General features: G+C 50.2%; 8 protein-coding genes across 8 annotated transcripts; 7 read left to right on the top strand and 1 right to left on the bottom strand.

The window, feature by feature from the left end:
* Positions 1–392: 392 nt before the first annotated feature.
* N7503_001543 (putative SIR2 family histone deacetylase) lies at positions 393–1,535 on the top strand (the record flags this gene model as incomplete). Its single annotated transcript, XM_057061090.1, has 1 exon — positions 393–1,535. The coding sequence occupies one exon, from the start codon at positions 393–395 to the stop codon at positions 1,533–1,535; it is 1,143 nt and encodes a 380-aa protein (XP_056925052.1).
* A 247-nt stretch (positions 1,536–1,782) lies between these two features.
* N7503_001542 (cyclin-dependent serine/threonine-protein kinase phoA) lies at positions 1,783–3,046 on the top strand (the record flags this gene model as incomplete). The annotated part of the gene is made up of 3 exons (XM_057061089.1): positions 1,783–1,955; positions 2,011–2,034; positions 2,138–3,046. The coding sequence occupies exons 1-3, from the start codon at positions 1,797–1,799 to the stop codon at positions 3,044–3,046; spliced, it is 1,092 nt and encodes a 363-aa protein (XP_056925051.1). The 5' UTR covers positions 1,783–1,796.
* Positions 3,047–4,613: 1,567 nt separating this feature from the next.
* Positions 4,614–5,985, top strand: N7503_001541 (putative cAMP receptor-like protein; the record flags this gene model as incomplete). Its single annotated transcript, XM_057061088.1, has 4 exons — positions 4,614–4,876; positions 4,927–5,128; positions 5,191–5,750; positions 5,799–5,985. The coding sequence occupies 4 exons, from the start codon at positions 4,614–4,616 to the stop codon at positions 5,983–5,985; spliced, it is 1,212 nt and encodes a 403-aa protein (XP_056925050.1).
* Positions 5,986–6,357: 372 nt separating this feature from the next.
* Positions 6,358–7,110, top strand: N7503_001540 (PMF1/NNF1 family protein; the record flags this gene model as incomplete). The annotated part of the gene is made up of 2 exons (XM_057061087.1): positions 6,358–6,752; positions 6,816–7,110. The coding sequence occupies 2 exons, from the start codon at positions 6,358–6,360 to the stop codon at positions 7,108–7,110; spliced, it is 690 nt and encodes a 229-aa protein (XP_056925049.1).
* Positions 7,111–7,157: 47 nt separating this feature from the next.
* N7503_001539 (uncharacterized protein) lies at positions 7,158–8,850 on the bottom strand (the record flags this gene model as incomplete). The annotated part of the gene is made up of 4 exons (XM_057061086.1): positions 7,158–8,424; positions 8,501–8,642; positions 8,699–8,729; positions 8,788–8,850. The coding sequence occupies 4 exons, from the start codon at positions 8,848–8,850 to the stop codon at positions 7,158–7,160; spliced, it is 1,503 nt and encodes a 500-aa protein (XP_056925048.1).
* A 1,001-nt stretch (positions 8,851–9,851) lies between these two features.
* Positions 9,852–10,329, top strand: N7503_001538 (uncharacterized protein; the record flags this gene model as incomplete). Its single annotated transcript, XM_057061085.1, has 2 exons — positions 9,852–9,902; positions 10,015–10,329. The coding sequence occupies 2 exons, from the start codon at positions 9,852–9,854 to the stop codon at positions 10,327–10,329; spliced, it is 366 nt and encodes a 121-aa protein (XP_056925047.1).
* A 1,215-nt stretch (positions 10,330–11,544) lies between these two features.
* On the top strand, positions 11,545–13,216 carry N7503_001537 (NTF2 and RRM domain protein; the record flags this gene model as incomplete). Its single annotated transcript, XM_057061084.1, has 3 exons — positions 11,545–11,862; positions 11,932–12,858; positions 12,926–13,216. The coding sequence occupies 3 exons, from the start codon at positions 11,545–11,547 to the stop codon at positions 13,214–13,216; spliced, it is 1,536 nt and encodes a 511-aa protein (XP_056925046.1).
* A 935-nt stretch (positions 13,217–14,151) lies between these two features.
* Positions 14,152–16,821, top strand: hsp90 (chaperone Hsp90). The gene is made up of 3 exons (XM_057061083.1): positions 14,152–14,218; positions 14,421–14,702; positions 14,776–16,821. The coding sequence occupies exons 2-3, from the start codon at positions 14,445–14,447 to the stop codon at positions 16,627–16,629; spliced, it is 2,112 nt and encodes a 703-aa protein (XP_056925045.1). The 5' UTR covers positions 14,152–14,218; positions 14,421–14,444; the 3' UTR covers positions 16,630–16,821.
* Positions 16,822–16,890: the final 69 nt, after the last annotated feature.

The following is a 16,890-nucleotide window of genomic DNA, read 5'->3' as shown; positions in this document are numbered from 1 at the left end:
GAAGATCAGCTAATCCGGCAGTTACCGATTTCCAGTATGCGCTGATGTGCTCATACTAGATTACCATTCTTCCCTCCGTCTTCGTAGCCATCATCAATGACCTCTTGCTCCAGCGAATGGCTATTTGGCGTATGGCCCACTCATTTTTTCTTTTTCTCTTTTCGTTCTATAGTGTTCCCCTCTACTTACTTTAGGCTGATAATTTGTGCCGTTATCATTGGCTTACGGACTTGATATTTTCCATAGCTTGTTTATGCTGATGAAACTCCGATACCAGAAAGTTACATGTACCGTGACCCGCTGCAGCCAAGACCCTTACGCAATCAGAGAGCTTCCGTTCCCTCTCCGGACTCTCTGCCAAGAACTATACGAGCCTTGAGGATGCGTCCTCAATGACGACGACTGCAATTCGAATTCCCTTCACGGGCCCACTACCGCCGGCTATAATTGTTCCTCCGTCTGCCAGGACTATAGACGGAGCGATCAAAGCCATCGCTGCCTTCTTCACCGCTCCACCGTCATTGAACTTGCGAGGCATTGATGTTGGAAGGCATTCCCAAACTGTCTTACTGACAGGTGCCGGAATCTCGGTCGCATCAGGTCTGTCAGACTATCGGGGTGATCAAGGCACCTACCGACGAAATCAGTCCTACCGACCGATATACTTCCATGAATTCTTGTCACATCATGAGTCCCGCAAACGGTATTGGGCGCGTAGCTTCGTGGGATGGCCAGGCTTGGTGAAGGCACGACCAAATTCAACTCATCAAGCCATCCAAGACATCGCTACCAAAGGATACATCAGCTCAGTTGTGACGCAGAATGTCGACTCCTTTCATTCGCTCGCCCATCCAGAGCTGTCGACACTCGAACTACATGGATACCTACGATCGGTCGTATGTACCAGTTGTCGCAATCAATTCCCTCGGGCTAATTTCCAGTCGTCCTTGGAAAGGCTGAACCCCGCCTGGGCCGAGTTCCTCGCCCGCATGGTTGAGCAGGGTGCGCTTGACACAACTAACCCGGACGAACAACGGCGCAAGGGTCTGAAACTGAACCCAGACGGCGATGTAGATCTTGCGGAAGCGCCTTATTCTACATTTCGCTATCCGTCCTGTCCCACTTGTCTGGAGAACCCTCCGACCCTGAAAGATGGGACGAAAGCTCGTGTTGAAGTTGAACACGACGGTGCCTGGATGCTGCCATCCAATGCTGGAATCTTAAAGCCTGCGGTGACTATGTTCGGTGAGAACATCAATCCAGCAGTCAAAGCAGCTGCTGAGGAAGCGATCGATGATGCTGGGCGCTTACTGGTTCTTGGAAGCAGCCTGGCGACCTACTCGGCGTGGCGCTTAGTTGAAAGGGCCTATAAACGAGGCATGCCCATTGGTATTATCAATGTCGGTGGGGTCCGAAACGAGGCCATGCTGTTTGAAAGCCTGGATGCCAGTGCCAGTGCTCATGTCCGGTGCAGTCTTCCTACACAGTCGATTCTCCCGGCCGTGGTGTCTGAACTGCCTCGGAATACATTCTAGTTAGATGTACTCTCGGGCCTCCGTAGAGTCTAGAACCAAAATCACCGCACATGTAATAGTGATCTAAAAGCAATTCAACATAACATCAGTTTTTTTTAATCGGAATTCAATTAACCTATATGCACAAGAAAATTTGAAGATCAAAGTTAAGTCCAGAGTCAAAAGTGCAAAGCGCAGAAAAGCCGGTGGAAAGGTTCGAGTACATAAGCCGTGGCGGTTTGACTCGCGGCCCACCAACGCGGGGTCCCTTCCCATCACAGCATGGAGCGACTCAGGGATTCTGCAGGCCGCCCTTTACAGACTACACTCGTCTCTCCCCGTTCTTTTCTCTTCATTAAACCTGTGAAATCATCTGTCTCGTCCCAAACATTCAAAATGGACAAGTCCCAACAACCCAGCTCCTTCCAGCAGCTGGAAAAGGTTAGCCGCCCTTCCATGTGAAATCCCCAACCTGACTGACATCTTATCCTGGCAGCTCGGTGAAGGCACTTATGCCACTGTACGTTCCGACTCCTCAATGATCTCCGCATTCCAATACTCTACGCTCAGAAACTATTCCGCCCTTTCACCCTGAGTTTGTCGCTGATGTAGGATGCTCACAGGTTTTCAAAGGGCGCAATCGCCAAACGGGCGAGATGGTTGCGCTGAAGGAAATTCACCTCGACTCAGAAGAAGGGACCCCATCCACCGCTATTCGTGAAATCTCGTTGATGAAGGAGCTTAAGCATGAGAGCATTGTGTCGCTTTACGATGTCATTCACACGGAGAATAAGCTCATGCTGGTGTTTGAGTTCATGGACCGGGATCTCAAGAAATATATGGACACTCGGGGCGATCGGGGACAGCTGGATCCAGTCACTATCAAGTCTTTTATGCACCAACTGCTGAAAGGCATCGCTTTTTGCCATGAGAATCGGGTTCTCCACCGAGACTTGAAGCCACAGAATCTGCTGATTAACAAGAAGGGTCAGCTGAAGCTGGGAGATTTCGGCTTGGCTCGCGCGTTTGGCATTCCAGTCAACACTTTCTCGAATGAGGTCGTCACATTGTGGTACCGGGCACCCGACGTCCTCCTGGGCAGCCGCACCTACAACACCAGCATTGACATCTGGTCAGCCGGCTGTATCATGGCCGAGATGTACACGGGTCGCCCACTCTTCCCAGGCACCACCAACGAGGACCAATTGCTGAAGATTTTCCGGTTGATGGGAACACCATCCGAACGGTCGTGGCCCGGCATCTCCCAGCTGCCAGAGTACAAGCCCACTTTCCACATTTATGCGACGCAGGACCTGGGCTTGATCCTCCCCCAAATCGATCAGCTTGGATTGGATCTCCTGAACCGCATGCTTCAGCTGCGCCCAGAGATGCGTATCAGTGCCAGCGATGCGCTGCAGCACCCGTGGTTCCATGATTTGACTCAACTCCAGGCCCAGCAGCAGCAGCAGCAGCAACAGCAGCAGCAGATGGCCGGTTACGGGGGCATGGTCCCACCTCAGCCTGCCTACTAAGAGCTGACAACTGCGTATGACGAGATAATGAGCTCGATTTAGACGATCAGAAATGGAAGGGACTCGGCGTTGCACCCAGGTACTCAGTGTTGGGATTTTTAAATGTTTTCTTTTCTTTCTTGTGCCATTTTCGTTTTGCTCGTCCATTATACCAAAGACAAGGAGTGATTGGTCTGGAATCGCATTTTCCAGTGTATCAACTCTTTGCGATAGCAACTCTCGGCATAGTACTAAGCCGAAACATCTCCTACCTTTAAACGAACATTGATCGCCATAACCCGGCTTCTTACAGAGATTTCCCAAAATAGCATAGTTTTCTCGTTCCATCTCACCTATAAATATAGAGTAGGCGGAGTTGAATTAGGGCCGACCATTTTTGTTTCACGGCCCGGGCTTTGAGCTAAGCCCACTCATTTCCTCTCAAAACACGAGCCAGAAGGCGCTCCAAGTCAAGCACGGATCGGCTTTTATTTGGCAAATAGAATAGAGTCAACCATTCTAACCCAATTCAGAGATTCTCTTGTCGCGACGGACTCACAGAATTCGTGGGGTTCAATTTGGCCCTGCAATGACGCTCAAAAACTCATGTTATACAGAGCTAACATTTGAAGTTTGCTGTGTTTCGTCCTGGTCCAAATGGAATAGAGACTGTTGCATCCGGACTTCCCCTTCTTCAAGTACCGTCGTTTTACTCTGTACTTGAATTATAAGGCTGCTACCAAGAAGACGTTTCTTTTCTCGAGATATCCCCTATATAGTCCTTGACTCCTTGGTAATCTATTACGACAACAGACTTGGAACCCTCTTCGAGCTATTTATTTTCCCGGATGAATAAGTACCTAAGATGTTACGTGGGCCGTATGCATTGCAGGTTACAATGGGTGCGTTTCAAGATGTCTCGGCGCAAGATTCTGAGGTTTGACGAACACCATACGGACGCAGTACATTCCCTGTCACGACACTCAGGCTCTTACTAGTTCTTATTAGTATTTACCAAACCCTCAATTACTACTCAATTTTGGGGCTTATAAATAAGAATATAGCGCATGATATGCTGCGTTTAATCCTGCAAGTGGGGGCCGTGGCTTCTGTGAGTTACTAGTATATGGAAAGACCTATCCTATTATAAGGTGATGGATCCACTTCAGATGCAATTCACGGGTCTGTAGAACTAAGAACAGTCGATTTACCTGGCTACATAGCAGTGTATTACCGCATACCAATAACAACTGCCAATTCTCCTGCTGTGAAGCTGGACTTGATACGGCAATATTTGAACCGGGCTGGTCCCACATATTTTTTTTCATGTTTTGCCTCAATTGATATGCAGATGTAGCCACTATAGAATCGAAGGATCGCAACTAAGCAGGGTGGCCATACCCCACAGGAAATGTATTGGGTGTGTACCTTTCGAATGATTATCGGAACTGGTCATCTCTGGAATGGGTCTCCACTTGGGTAGGACATCGTGATCAGCTTTTTTCGCTACCCTTTCTGTGGGCATTAAATCATAAGGTGATATCCTGATGCTGCCAGAGCTTTTTTCAACTCGCAGATGTCATAGACCATGACATTGTCACCGTCCGAGCAACAATTGTTCGCTATATCGGTCACAGAGCGCGTCTGCTCTGCTGTCTCCCTTATCGGAACCTTTGTCATTGTCACGACTTTTATTGGATCATGCTCGTTCCGGAAACCAATCAATCGGTTGGTCTTCTATGCTTCTTGGGGCAATATCATGGCAAATATTGCGACGTTGATCTCACAAGACGGTATTCATGCTGGCGTTGAGGGCTCTTTGTGCCAGCTCCAAGCTTTTCTGATTCAATGGTGAGCTTCGGTCTGTCCGACAATTTACCCCACAATCTGATTTCTTCTAGGTTCATGCCAGCAGATGCCCTGTGGACGTTGGCCATGGCTTGCAATGTCTATTTGACATTTTTCCATAAATACAACTCAGAGCAGCTACGTCGACTGGAATGGAAGTATGTTCTGTGCTGCTATGGTCTACCATTCATTTCCGCATTTGTATACTTTTTTATCAATACCCAAGCCCGGGGTCGTGTATATGGCTCTGCCGTTGTAAGTAATATTATTCATCTATGACATGAAGTTCTCTACAGGCTTACTTAATTTCTCTACAGTTGTGGTGTTGGGTAGCTTTACCGTGGGATTGTCTCCGAATTATTGTTTTCTATGGCCCTGTCTGGTTTGTCATATCCTTAACGTTCGCCATTTACCTACGTGCCGGTTCAGTGATATATCAAAGGCGCCGTCAACTCCGGGACCTTGGGGCCATTGAATCATTTGATCCCGAAGTCAATTCTGGAATACCTCCCAAGTGTGCGGGTATTCAGGTCACTCGCGAGATTGCGTACTCTTTACCGGAGAGTCGATATGTGTCGACCAGCGGTGCCAGGACAACCCGGAGTTTTCCATCACCCTTCAATCCATACTCAGTGACAATTGAGGGTGGTCCTTTCGAACCCATAGCATTTTCCCAGTCCGCCCGCCCACGGCCTGGACCCAGTCCTCTTCGAACAGAGATGTCTCTCAAGGCGGTGCGCTCCGAGGGAGCCGACTCTAATTCCCAAAGACGAAGCACAGAAAACAATTCTGCAGCTTGGGCGTACACCAAGTATGCAATGTTGTTTTTCATTGCTTTGCTTGTGACCTGGGTATTCTTCCTACTCCAGCTTGCCCGGTAAAAATCAATAGCTCACAACGCTTAGGTACCTTCCACTGCAAACAGAGTATATGCTCTAGCTCGTCCGGACGATTTCTGTTTCGGTCTAAATTACGCTTCTAGTTTTGTTCTCCCACTACAAGGATTCTGGAACAGTCTCATATATGTCTCCATTTCATGGCCTGCGTTCAAAGCTCTCTGGGCAAACTTGCGTTATCGCAAGACAGTATTGCATAGGTTTTGCAAGTCCTAGGACGTGGAATTTTCATGCTTAAACCGACTCCATGATCCATGACTGTTCAGGATAGGAACTGGAGTTATCATCAGTTCGGTCCCAACGGTCTTATGATGCTGAAATGTTTATGATACCTAACATGAGAGCATTAATTCTATTGAGAAGCATTCAAATATCTCAAATGTTTTGTTTTCCTAGTAATACTACATCCAAAATCTATAGAGCCATGATAAGGTGGTGGGCCGCACGTGACCTGTCGCGTCGCGCTGCAAGTATCTCAAATCTAGTGTTTAAATTCCTCGCCAAACAACGATCCTCCTAAAGCCACGTCCGGCGCATTTACGCGTACATATTGAAACTGTTCATCTCCACACACCTATCACAAAGACCATGGCAGAATCAGACTCCAATCCAACGCAGCAGCAACAACCTGCATCAACCTCCGCTCCCCCACCTGCCCCGGAGTCGCAAATCCCCGGACCTCGCGCATCGCGGCTGATTCAGGTCTTTGACCAAGCTTTAGCACGTACCCTTCGTGCGAACTCATATTCCAATTTTGCGGGCTGTTTCCCCACGCCTGCCCGACATGTTCCTGCTAGCCTAGAAAGCGTGTGGAGGCAATTGAACGCAAAGCTGGAAGAGGGTGCTAAGGCAGAATTCGAGGAAATCATTGCTGAAAGAGAAGCCGTGAAGCATATCAATGAATTGGATCGCTTGGTCGCAGAGGCAAGAATCAGGAAGGATAGTGAGGGGGAGAGCGGAAATGAACCACAACCGGGCAATGCGTATGTTTCTCTTCGGATTCGTGAAAGCTACTACACTGGCGCTAATTATCCAATCTGACACAGCCCTCATACACTCGGAGCTGAAGATTTATACAAGGCACATTTGACGCCTTATCTTCAGGAAGCGCAGGCTACCCTGAACGATAAGCTTGAGGCTACACACGGTCAAAACGCAGAATTATCACAAACCGTACAGGCACAGAGATTAGAGATTGAGAAGCTCCTTTCTCATCTTGAATCAGTTGTTGCGGATGTCGAAGGTGCTGCGACGGCAGCCACAGAGTTCAGTCAGGAGCACCATATTCGCCAAGATGCGGTTCAAATGGACGAGGAAGTCAACCCCCGACCAACCATCTAAAAATTGGTGAAGCACGCGGATTTATTTTCATTCATTACTTTTTGGGTTCATGAGATCAAGGTACTCAATACAGTTCCCTCAACCAATCCGTCCTCCACCATTTCCTGGGCCACGCCTATCAATTTCTCCAAGCCCCTGGCCTTCAGCTGGTCCAGCTTGCTCTTATCACCTTCCAGTGCAGCTGCGATCGCCTCCTTGTACGATCCATCACGCTCTTCCTCCGCTGCTCCATCTCGACGAGCCAAGGCGGCTGCTCCTCGGTAGTAAGTCTGGGCGTTTCGCACAAGCATGGCCCCGTTCTGCTGGGCTATCGCGTGGTTCCACGGTTCTGTTCCGAGGCGCCAGCGGTGCATTTCGACATCTCCTCTAGCGAGATGGATTTTCGGCAAGTTCTCGGCACTGGGCAATTTAGTTGCCGCTGTCAACGCATCCAGGGCGACCGATAGTGATTGCCAGCGAATACTGAGGGAATTCTTGAGGTCTTCGGGTTCGTAAGGAGGAACGTCCGCAAAGGCTCCATTCATCGATGTCAATGCCTCGGCCTTGCTGCAGAGTCCTTCCGGATCGTCTGACACATCCAAATCCGGCCCAAAGGCCTGTCCAACTTCTTGTCGGTAGGTCTGCACATCGGTGTGCCCACCTCGGTAAAGTACCTCATGCAGCGCACAGATGAATTTGCTGCGCGCCAGTCCTGCCTCATACTGCCTATCTGAGCCTTCCACATAAGCTGGAAGTCGGGTTTGAATAAGCCCCGACGAATACTCTTGCACCCAACCCACGCCACCGCCATCGGGATTGAATGTCAATAGATTGCAGAGAGTGGTTAGGGTATTGATCTGTGCGACCGCTGTGTCGACCAGCGTGTTCTTGGTGACCGGCTCAACAATTGCAGCCCACTGCTCCTGCGGATCATCGTTTGAATCCGGTTGGCCGGGTTGCTGCTGCTCTGGCTGCGGTGCCGGCTCCGGAATCTGAGTCTCCGGGTCAACTGATTGCATTTCTTCAATCTGCTCTTGCATCTCGGTATACTTCATCTCCTGCAACACTAGACATCGCTGGAATAGTTCGATCGCCTCCTGCAGATAGGTGCTGGCCTGCATCAGTTGCTCCTCCCCGGGGTGCTTCGAGTCTGACAATATCTCTGCCAGACTGTTTAGCACCTGTCCGCTGTTGAAAAGAACATCTGGATTGTCCTGATCTAGCTTTAGTGCATCCCGATGCGACTGCAGCGCAACCTGCAGGATCTCTGCCTGGGGTGCGGGAAGCTGTGCCGCCAGCTTTGGGTGCTGTGTGATTTCATATTGCACACGAGCTCTATACTAGAATTAGCAATGGAGACACTATGAAACTTGAATTCTCAGTCGAAAAAGGACGATTTGTAGATACATACTTGTTGTAGGCCAAGTCAAAGGCCGCTGGATATTTTTGCAGACCCTCGTCATAGTTGGAGATGGCACGCATAAAGAAGCGCATCGATTTGGCGGCATCGCCGGCGCGCCATTTCTCGCCAGCCTCTTCTAATTCAACGCCCGCTATAGATGTGGGTTAGCGTGATCCAGGCTCATGGAATGGTCGATCATATCCTCACCAGCAAGAAAATCATCAGCTGTGACTGCTGCCTGTATTTAATTTGCTTTTAGTTTCTTACCCCCGCATATAAAATGATGGTTGATGTACCTGCTGTTTGGCGGCTTTTTTCTTGGGCTTGAAATCCTTGAGCAAGGCCTTGGGTTTACCCATCTTTTAGTTGTATTGTTGTGAACCCAATACAATCAATGGAGGGGTTCTGAACAAGTTTCGGGCGAATGAAGTGAGTGGAGTTGCTAGCTTTTGCGCCGGTGCCAAGACTTCGGGCTGGAACTACTCTCCTTTTTACATTACCACAACCTCGGACGTACGGCAGATATTCATTTGAGTCATGATGAGGTTCGCATTTCAAATGATATACGAGATCCGTGTACCGCAAACAAGCTAAAATCATGGGGGTAACTGGTACTCCGTATTTAGGCTCCATCTAGAGCTCTAGCCTTTGCTGTAAGTACTAAGCACAATGGAAAAGAACAAAGAAAAAGAAAAGAAAAAATCCAAAAAATCCAAAAATCCAAATCTAAAATCATACTGGCTGATCCGCACGTGGCAAAGTTCCACTAGGGGATTTTAGTGTTGAAGAGAAAGGGGAGCATATAGCTAAACTCATCCTAATGCCTTGCTTATCCCCTCGTTAAATCATTTTAATCGTTTCCATCGTATCCATCAAAAATCCCCTTGCTGACTTTTCCCCTTTATCGCATTTATCTCCTCCGTGTTGAAGGGATCGTCAATACCCTTTTGCCAGTACAGTTTTGCACTAAGTCGATCCCTCCGCTCCGTTTTCCCATATACCCCCACCGCCGGTCTGCGACCCACTCACGCCGTTTGGCGCCTCCTGAGTCGTCTGAGTCGCAAGCAGAAACTGGGTTCCTCCGTGGCTGCATTGGTGGTTTCAGTCCCGCCCTACGTGTTGGAACTTTTCCTCTTTCCAGACCCCATTCCCCTCCCTTCAAATCCTAAAGAGTCGTGGCCCGTCGGTATGTGATAAATTTACGATTTCTTGCAAGGGTTGACCTTGGGGGCGAGAGCCCCGACCCCGAACAAGATCGCTTATGCTAATCTATTTATTTCCGCAGTATTTCGCTCCATTTCATCACCGCAAAAACCCACCCCTAACGACTCCCTCAAACTCATCCTCTTGACCGACGGAAATGGCTCGCCAAACGTCCCTTGACTCCGAGCGGCCCATCATGACGAACTCGGTAGGAACCTTTACCCCGGCTCCCCCCTTTACAACCCCTCTCCTTCATTGCCACCCCGGCACCCACCAGGGCTTTTGATAAGCGCATTATGCCTCTAACACATCTTTTTCAGAACCGGACCTCAAAGCGATTCTCTACCGTCAGCGGAAGCCCCTCGCTCGCTGCCTCCGAACGCACGATTGGAAGCCTGCCCAGTGGAGACCCTAGAGTCGCTGACATCACCCACCTCGGTGATGGTCTGGAGCGCCTGGAGAACAAGCCCCTGCAAGCGCAACGCTTTGTGCCCACTGAGGAGAAGTCCGACAACTTGAACAAGTTGGCTCTTGGAGCTAAGGTGGAACGCGCCCTCGGACGACGAATGACCGGTCAGGATGCTGTGATGCGCAAGCCGCTCAGTGAGAAGGCTGCTGCGAGCACCACCGCTTAGACACCATTGTCTGTACAGCATGCCGAATTGAAAATGCTGACATCATCTGCAATGATGTCTCTGGATGGTTCGGGCTCATCTTCTGATGTCTTTTTATTCCTTGAGCACCCTTTATGCGCTTCTTGACTGAGGCTCCCCGATCGCTTTCATCTGTGACATTTGTTCTTTCTTTTCCGTATTTGTTTTTTTTTGATTGCTTTGCTCTCATGTTTTTTTTTTTTTTCATACCCCCTTCCTTCTTTTCTCGGTTTCCATGGCGTTGATCTGAATGATATTTGTATAACCTTCTTTCATCTCTAGTATATGTTCTCCGGACCTGATTCATGATTCATCTCCACAGCCCCTGTCTGACGTTCTTCGCCTATATACATACATGAAAATGACCAAAAGACCGAAAAACTCCGTCTTCACTAGTTACCGAATGACCGTTTTATGCTTGATGGCAAAGTCGAATTCATAGATGTTAGCAGTCGAACATCAACTCGCGTCGGCTCCAGCAAAACGATTTTGGAGATTGATTGGAAATTGAAAGCTTTGAGCAAGACGAAATGTACAGAGAACATCTCTTAATCATTTCAGCGACTTCTATATAGACTCTATACCTAGTTCTGCCGGGCGGTGAATGTGTGCCAAGCCCACCGAAACCCGCACGGAGTCGCAATCGAGGAAGTCGCTTTTTCTTCGAAGGCGAATTTCCCCCCCCCTCAGAACTTCATCTCATCTTCTTTTGTTCCCCCCGTTTCCTCTTCTCTATCCGTGTATACTCGATCTTATCCCCACGTCTTTTCTCCCCATTTTCTCTCGGTCATCTCTCCCGCGTGCACCCTTCGCAGAATCTTTCCCGTGGATTCCATTACAGCTATACTTCCCCGATCACTCCGCATCTCAATCGAGAATTCACCATTTTCTTCAGTTCTTTCGGCTCTCTTCTTTCACTTTCGTCATTCAATTGATTGCATTGGTCCCTCGTCCTTTTGCGCATTTGTGAGTCACCCGCGAGCCGAGGCCAAAGCATTGTGGGAGATATCGGAATTGACCATCTTTTAGTGAAGCGAGCGACAAAAAAGGTTCATCTAGATCTCACACACCTCGATCTGTTGTAGAGGTCTACTCATCGTCTTTCTCGGGTGCTTATCGATATACCTTCGACCCACTTCTATAATTTTCGATCCCGTTTTCACTTCAACTCCGGAACACCCAAGCCCCTCCAGCATCATGGCCGATATGTCCCAGGTTCCTGTTAACGGCAACTACCCTGCTCAGCACGCCTACCCCGAGGCTTTCAACCCTGCCCACCCTACCATGAACACCGCGGCCAACTTCCAGCCCGCTCAGTCTTCCACTCCTACGACCGCCACTCCCACCGAACAGAAGAATGAGATCACCAAGGATGAGGTGGGCTGGTTCTTCGTTGAGCAGTACTACACCACTATGAGCCGTAACCCCGACAAGCTGCCTCTGTTCTACTCTCGGCGGTCTCAGCTTGTCTTTGGCACCGAGGCCGAGTCGGTCCCCGTTGCCATTGGTACTAAGGTGCGAGCTTTGGACTGATCATATTCTCCCGCAAAACAATCTCATATTGACCTCTATTCATTTCATTAGGCTATCAACGAGAAGATCAAGCAGCTCGACTTCCAGGACTGCAAGGTGCGCGTCCTGAATGTCGACTCTCAGGCCTCCTTTGACAACATCCTGGTGGCTGTCATTGGTGAGATCTCCAACAAGTCCGAGCCGTCCCGCAAGTTCGCACAGACCTTTGTCCTCGCCGAGCAGCCCAGCGGCTACTATGTCCTCAACGATATTTTCCGTTACTTGGTGGAAGAGGAGGAGGAGGAGTTGCTGGAAGAGCCCGCTGCTCAGGTTGAGGCCACCGAGGTCCCCGAGCCTGTCGCTACCCCTGAGGCCCAGGTGACTGATGAAGTCGCTGCCTCCAAGGTTGACGAGAAGCTCGAGAACGAGACCAATGGTGTGGCCGAGCAGCCCGAGGAAGTTGTTCCCCAGACTAATGGCACCCCTGCCGAGGAGGAAGTCAAGGAGACTCCTATTCCTGCCGTTGAGGCTGAGGTTGTGGACGATGAGAAGCCTGCCACTCCGGAGCCCACTCCTGCCCCTGTGCAGAAGGAAGCCCCCGCCGAGAAGGAGTCTGCCCCTACTCCTGCGGTCCCCAAGAGCTGGGCTAGCATCGCCTCTTCCACCAAGCTGGGTGCTGCTCCGGTCGTCCCTGCTATCCCTGCTGCTGCGCCCAAGGCTGCCCCCGCTGCTCCTGCTGCCAATGCTCCCCAGCCCGCTGCTGCCGCTACCCCCGCCGCCGCCCCCGCTGCCGAGACCCGCTCTCAGGATGCTCCTTCCACCGACGCCGCTGGCTGGCAAACCGCCGGTGGCGAGCACAAGAAGACTCAGTCTCGTGCTGAGGAGCAGACTGTCTTGGGCTACATGAAGAACGTCACCGAAAAGGTCGACTTTGCCCTGCTCAAGCAGACTCTGTCTCGCTTTGGCAAGCTGAAGTTCTTCGATATCAACCGTCCCAAGGTCCGTCCATTGTCCTCCCTGACATATCTCTTTTTTGTGAAATTCTGGCTAATGTATAATATTTTAGAACTGCGCTTTCGTTGAGTTTGCTGAGCCTTCCGCCTACGCTGCTGCCGTCGCTGCCAACCCCCACCAGGTTAGCGGTGAGCAGATCGTCGTTGAGGAGCGCCGTCCTCGTGGCAATGCCTTTGGTGGCAATGGCTTCGCCGGCCGTGGTGGTGCTCGTGGCCGTGGTGACCGCACTGGCAGCCAGGGTCGCGGTGGTTTCCAGCGTGAGGGCCGTGGTGGCTTTGCTCCCCGTGGTCGTGGTGGCAACGTGGCCGCCAACAAGGGCCGCAGCCAGACCCAGGCTGCCTAAGTCTTTACATCCCCTGGATGATTTTTTCAGGATCTGTATTACTCCGATTTTGATTTCCTTTTTTGACTCTTGGGTGTCCCTCTTTTCCTAATGACATGTGTTATGTGACGTCCCCTCCCCTTCCCTTTCTTTCCTGTCACAGTGCATATTAGCGGTTGGGTCCGGGTTGGCTGGAAAAGTTGTGTCTCTTTCCTTCCCTCTGGGCATTATGTTTTGGTTTGGTTTTGCCTTTTCTTGTTGGTTACTGGATTTTCTATCTCTCTATTTCTTTTTTTCTTTTCTGGTCTGGGTTGTCTCGTGGCCATATTGACTTGACGATTCTTTTGACCTATATTTCCTCTTGTCTTGTGTCCCACAAGACCTATTCTCGCATATTTTATCTCGCATAGCAAGCTCCCGGATTTTGAAGTGTTGCACCATCTGGTCCCATTCTCTTTCTGTTTTGCCTTATTTTTATTTCCGGTTCATTTGATGTATTTTTTTGCTCTATGGGGACCATGGTGAGAGGAGATGTAAATGAAGAAAAAAAAGGAGAGATTGCAGGATATTGAGTATGCAATACAGGAATCTACGGAATAGATTCATCCGAGTACGATGTAAGATGTTTCTTTGTACTATATGAAACGTTATAAGAAGGTTCTAGATAGTGGATGCCTTAAGGCACCAACCCCAAGCTCCCCTCAATTGCGGGACATCGATTCGCACCGATTATCATAGAATCTCCTAGTCAACCAATGAATGGGGGGAAATTGGGGGGAATGCGAAGCTATACCTAAGAAACAAAAAGAAAAATGAATATTAGACGTATAACAAAATAAAATAAAGCACTAGGCCAGAAGAATCTAGAACTAAGAGTTGCCTGACCGACCGGGAAGAGGTGATGGAAGTTCCTGGATCATCGTGGAAACCCACCAGAGATTTCCTTAAGTCAAAAAGCTTCCCCGATTCCACTCTCTCTCCTTTCCATCATCTGGTTTGTGGTAGTTCACTTCTTTATAATTGGTACGTTTGCATCCCCCTTCACCGACTTCTTCACTTCACCTCTACATCCTACTTGTCTCTTGTCAAGAGCGAAAATTCAATTGTACCTTGGGAGTCATCCATATTTCTTCCACCCGTCGCCACCCAAACAATTCTTGCCTTTCATCGCTTTCTTCACCAGCGTCCTCTTTCTTCCCTCTAACTCTTTTTTCTCCATTATCAGAATTCTCCCTCCCACACCGCCACAATGCCTGAGACCTTCGAGTTCCAGGCTGAGATCTCTCAGCTGCTTGGGCTGATCATTAACACCGTTTACTCCAACAAGGAGATTTTCCTTCGTGAGCTTATCTCCAACGCCTCCGATGCCTTGGACAAGATCCGTTACGAGTCCCTCTCGGACCCCTCCAAGCTCGACTCGTGCAAGGACTTGCGCATCGACATCATCCCCGACTTGGAGAACAAGACCCTCACCATCCGTGATACCGGTATTGGTATGACCAAGGCTGTAAGTATCCATTCAATAAGCCATTGGAAAGCGAAACGAATGGAAAAAATCAGTTTGCTAATCTTCTACATAGGACCTCATCAACAACCTCGGTACGATCGCCCGCTCTGGTACCAAGCAGTTCATGGAGGCCCTGTCCGCTGGTGCCGATATTTCCATGATTGGCCAGTTCGGTGTTGGTTTCTACTCCGCCTACCTGGTCGCTGACCGCGTTACCTTCGTCTCCAAGCACAACGATGACGAGCAGTACATCTGGGAGTCCGCCGCTGGTGGTACTTTCACCTTGACCCAGGACACCGAGGGTGAGCCCCTCGGCCGTGGTTCCAAGATCGTCCTCCACTTGAAGGATGAGCAGCTCGACTACCTTAACGAGAGCCGCATCAAGGAGGTTGTCCGCAAGCACTCCGAGTTCATCTCCTACCCCATCTACCTCCACGTCCTGAAGGAGACCGAGACTGAGGTCCCCGATGAGGAGGCTGAGGAGTCCAAGGAGGAGGAGGAGGGTGACGAGAAGAAGCCTAAGGTCGAGGAGGTCGATGACGAGGATGAGAAGAAGCAGGAGAAGAAGACCAAGACCGTCAAGGAGTCCAAGATCGAGGAGGAGGAGCTCAACAAGACCAAGCCCATCTGGACCCGCAACCCCGCCGACATCACCACTGAGGAGTACGCCTCCTTCTACAAGTCTCTCTCCAACGACTGGGAGGACCACCTCGGTGTCAAGCACTTCTCCGTTGAGGGTCAGCTTGAGTTCCGCGCCATCCTGTTCGTTCCCAAGCGCGCTCCCTTCGACCTGTTCGAGACCAAGAAGACCAAGAACAACATCAAGCTGTACGTTCGCCGTGTCTTCATCACTGACGATGCCACCGACCTCATTCCCGAGTGGATGGGCTTCATCAAGGGTGTTGTCGACTCCGAGGACCTGCCCCTCAACCTGTCCCGTGAGACCCTCCAGCAGAACAAGATCATGAAGGTCATCAAGAAGAACATCGTCAAGAAGGCTCTTGAGCTCTTCACTGAGATCTCCGAGGACCGTGAGCAGTTCGACAAGTTCTACGCTGCCTTCAGCAAGAACATCAAGCTCGGTGTCCACGAGGATGCCCAGAACCGTGGCACCCTCGCCAAGCTGCTCCGTTACCAGTCCACCAAGACCGGTGATGAGGTCACCTCCCTCACCGACTACGTTACTCGCATGCCCGAGCACCAGAAGAACATGTACTACATCACCGGCGAGTCCATCAAGGCCGTTGCTCAGTCTCCCTTCCTGGACACCCTCAAGCAGAAGAACTTCGAGGTTCTGTTCCTTGTTGACCCCATTGACGAGTACGCCTTCACTCAGCTGAAGGAGTTCGACGGCAAGAAGCTGGTTGACATCACCAAGGACTTCGAGCTTGAGGAGACCGATGAGGAGAAGGCCGAGCGCGAGAAGGAGGAGAAGGAGTACGAGGAGCTTGCCAAGGCCCTCAAGAACATCCTCGGCGAGAAGGTCGAGAAGGTTGTTGTCTCCCACAAGCTGATGGGTGCTCCCTGTGCCATCCGTACCGGCCAGTTCGGTTGGTCCGCCAACATGGAGCGTATCATGAAGGCCCAGGCCCTCCGTGACACCTCCATGAGCTCTTACATGTCTTCCAAGAAGACTTTCGAGATCTCCCCCAAGTCCTCCATTATCAAGGAGCTCAAGAACAAGGTTGAGGCCAACGGCGAGAACGACCGTACCGTCAAGTCCATCACCCAGCTGCTCTTCGAGACCTCCCTGCTGGTCTCCGGCTTCACCATTGAGGAGCCTGCCAGCTTCGCTGAGCGCATTCACAAGCTCGTCTCCCTGGGCCTGAACATCGACGAGGATGTTGAGACCGCTGACGAGACTGCCACCGAGGCCGCTGCCCCGGCCGAGGCCACTGGCGAGAGCGCCATGGAGGAGGTTGACTAAATGTCTCCCCCTTCAACTTATTCTTGCTTAAATCAAAGTTCTTATGGGAAATGGGAAACGGGATACGACCCTTGATGTTTTTTTTAAACCTTTTTTCTTTACAATGAAGCTCAATTATTTCTTTCTTCCATCTTCCCCATAATATTTATTTGTATGTATTTGCTATAGAAATACAGCACCTGAGCAATTGCAGTATACTCCAAAGTAGAAGTACGTTACAGTAAACTCCACTCTCCATCTCAACCTAGTTTCAACCTTGTC

Source organism: Penicillium pulvis, assembly GCF_028828015.1.
Source record: "Penicillium pulvis strain IBT 33274 chromosome Unknown contig_12_segment0_segment0, whole genome shotgun sequence".
Lineage (NCBI taxonomy): Eukaryota > Fungi > Ascomycota > Eurotiomycetes > Eurotiales > Aspergillaceae > Penicillium > Penicillium pulvis.
This window is presented reverse-complemented; position numbering and strand designations above follow the sequence as displayed.

Excerpts from the sequence above, each read along its gene's own strand:
- hsp90 (XM_057061083.1), top strand. The coding sequence starts at position 14,445 with ATGCCTGAGACCTTCGAGTTCCAGGCTGAGATCTCTCAGCTGCTTGGG. Across the intron at positions 14,703-14,775 it reads GTATTGGTATGACCAAGGCT|GACCTCATCAACAACCTCGG; the intron begins GTAAGTATCCAT and ends TCTTCTACATAG.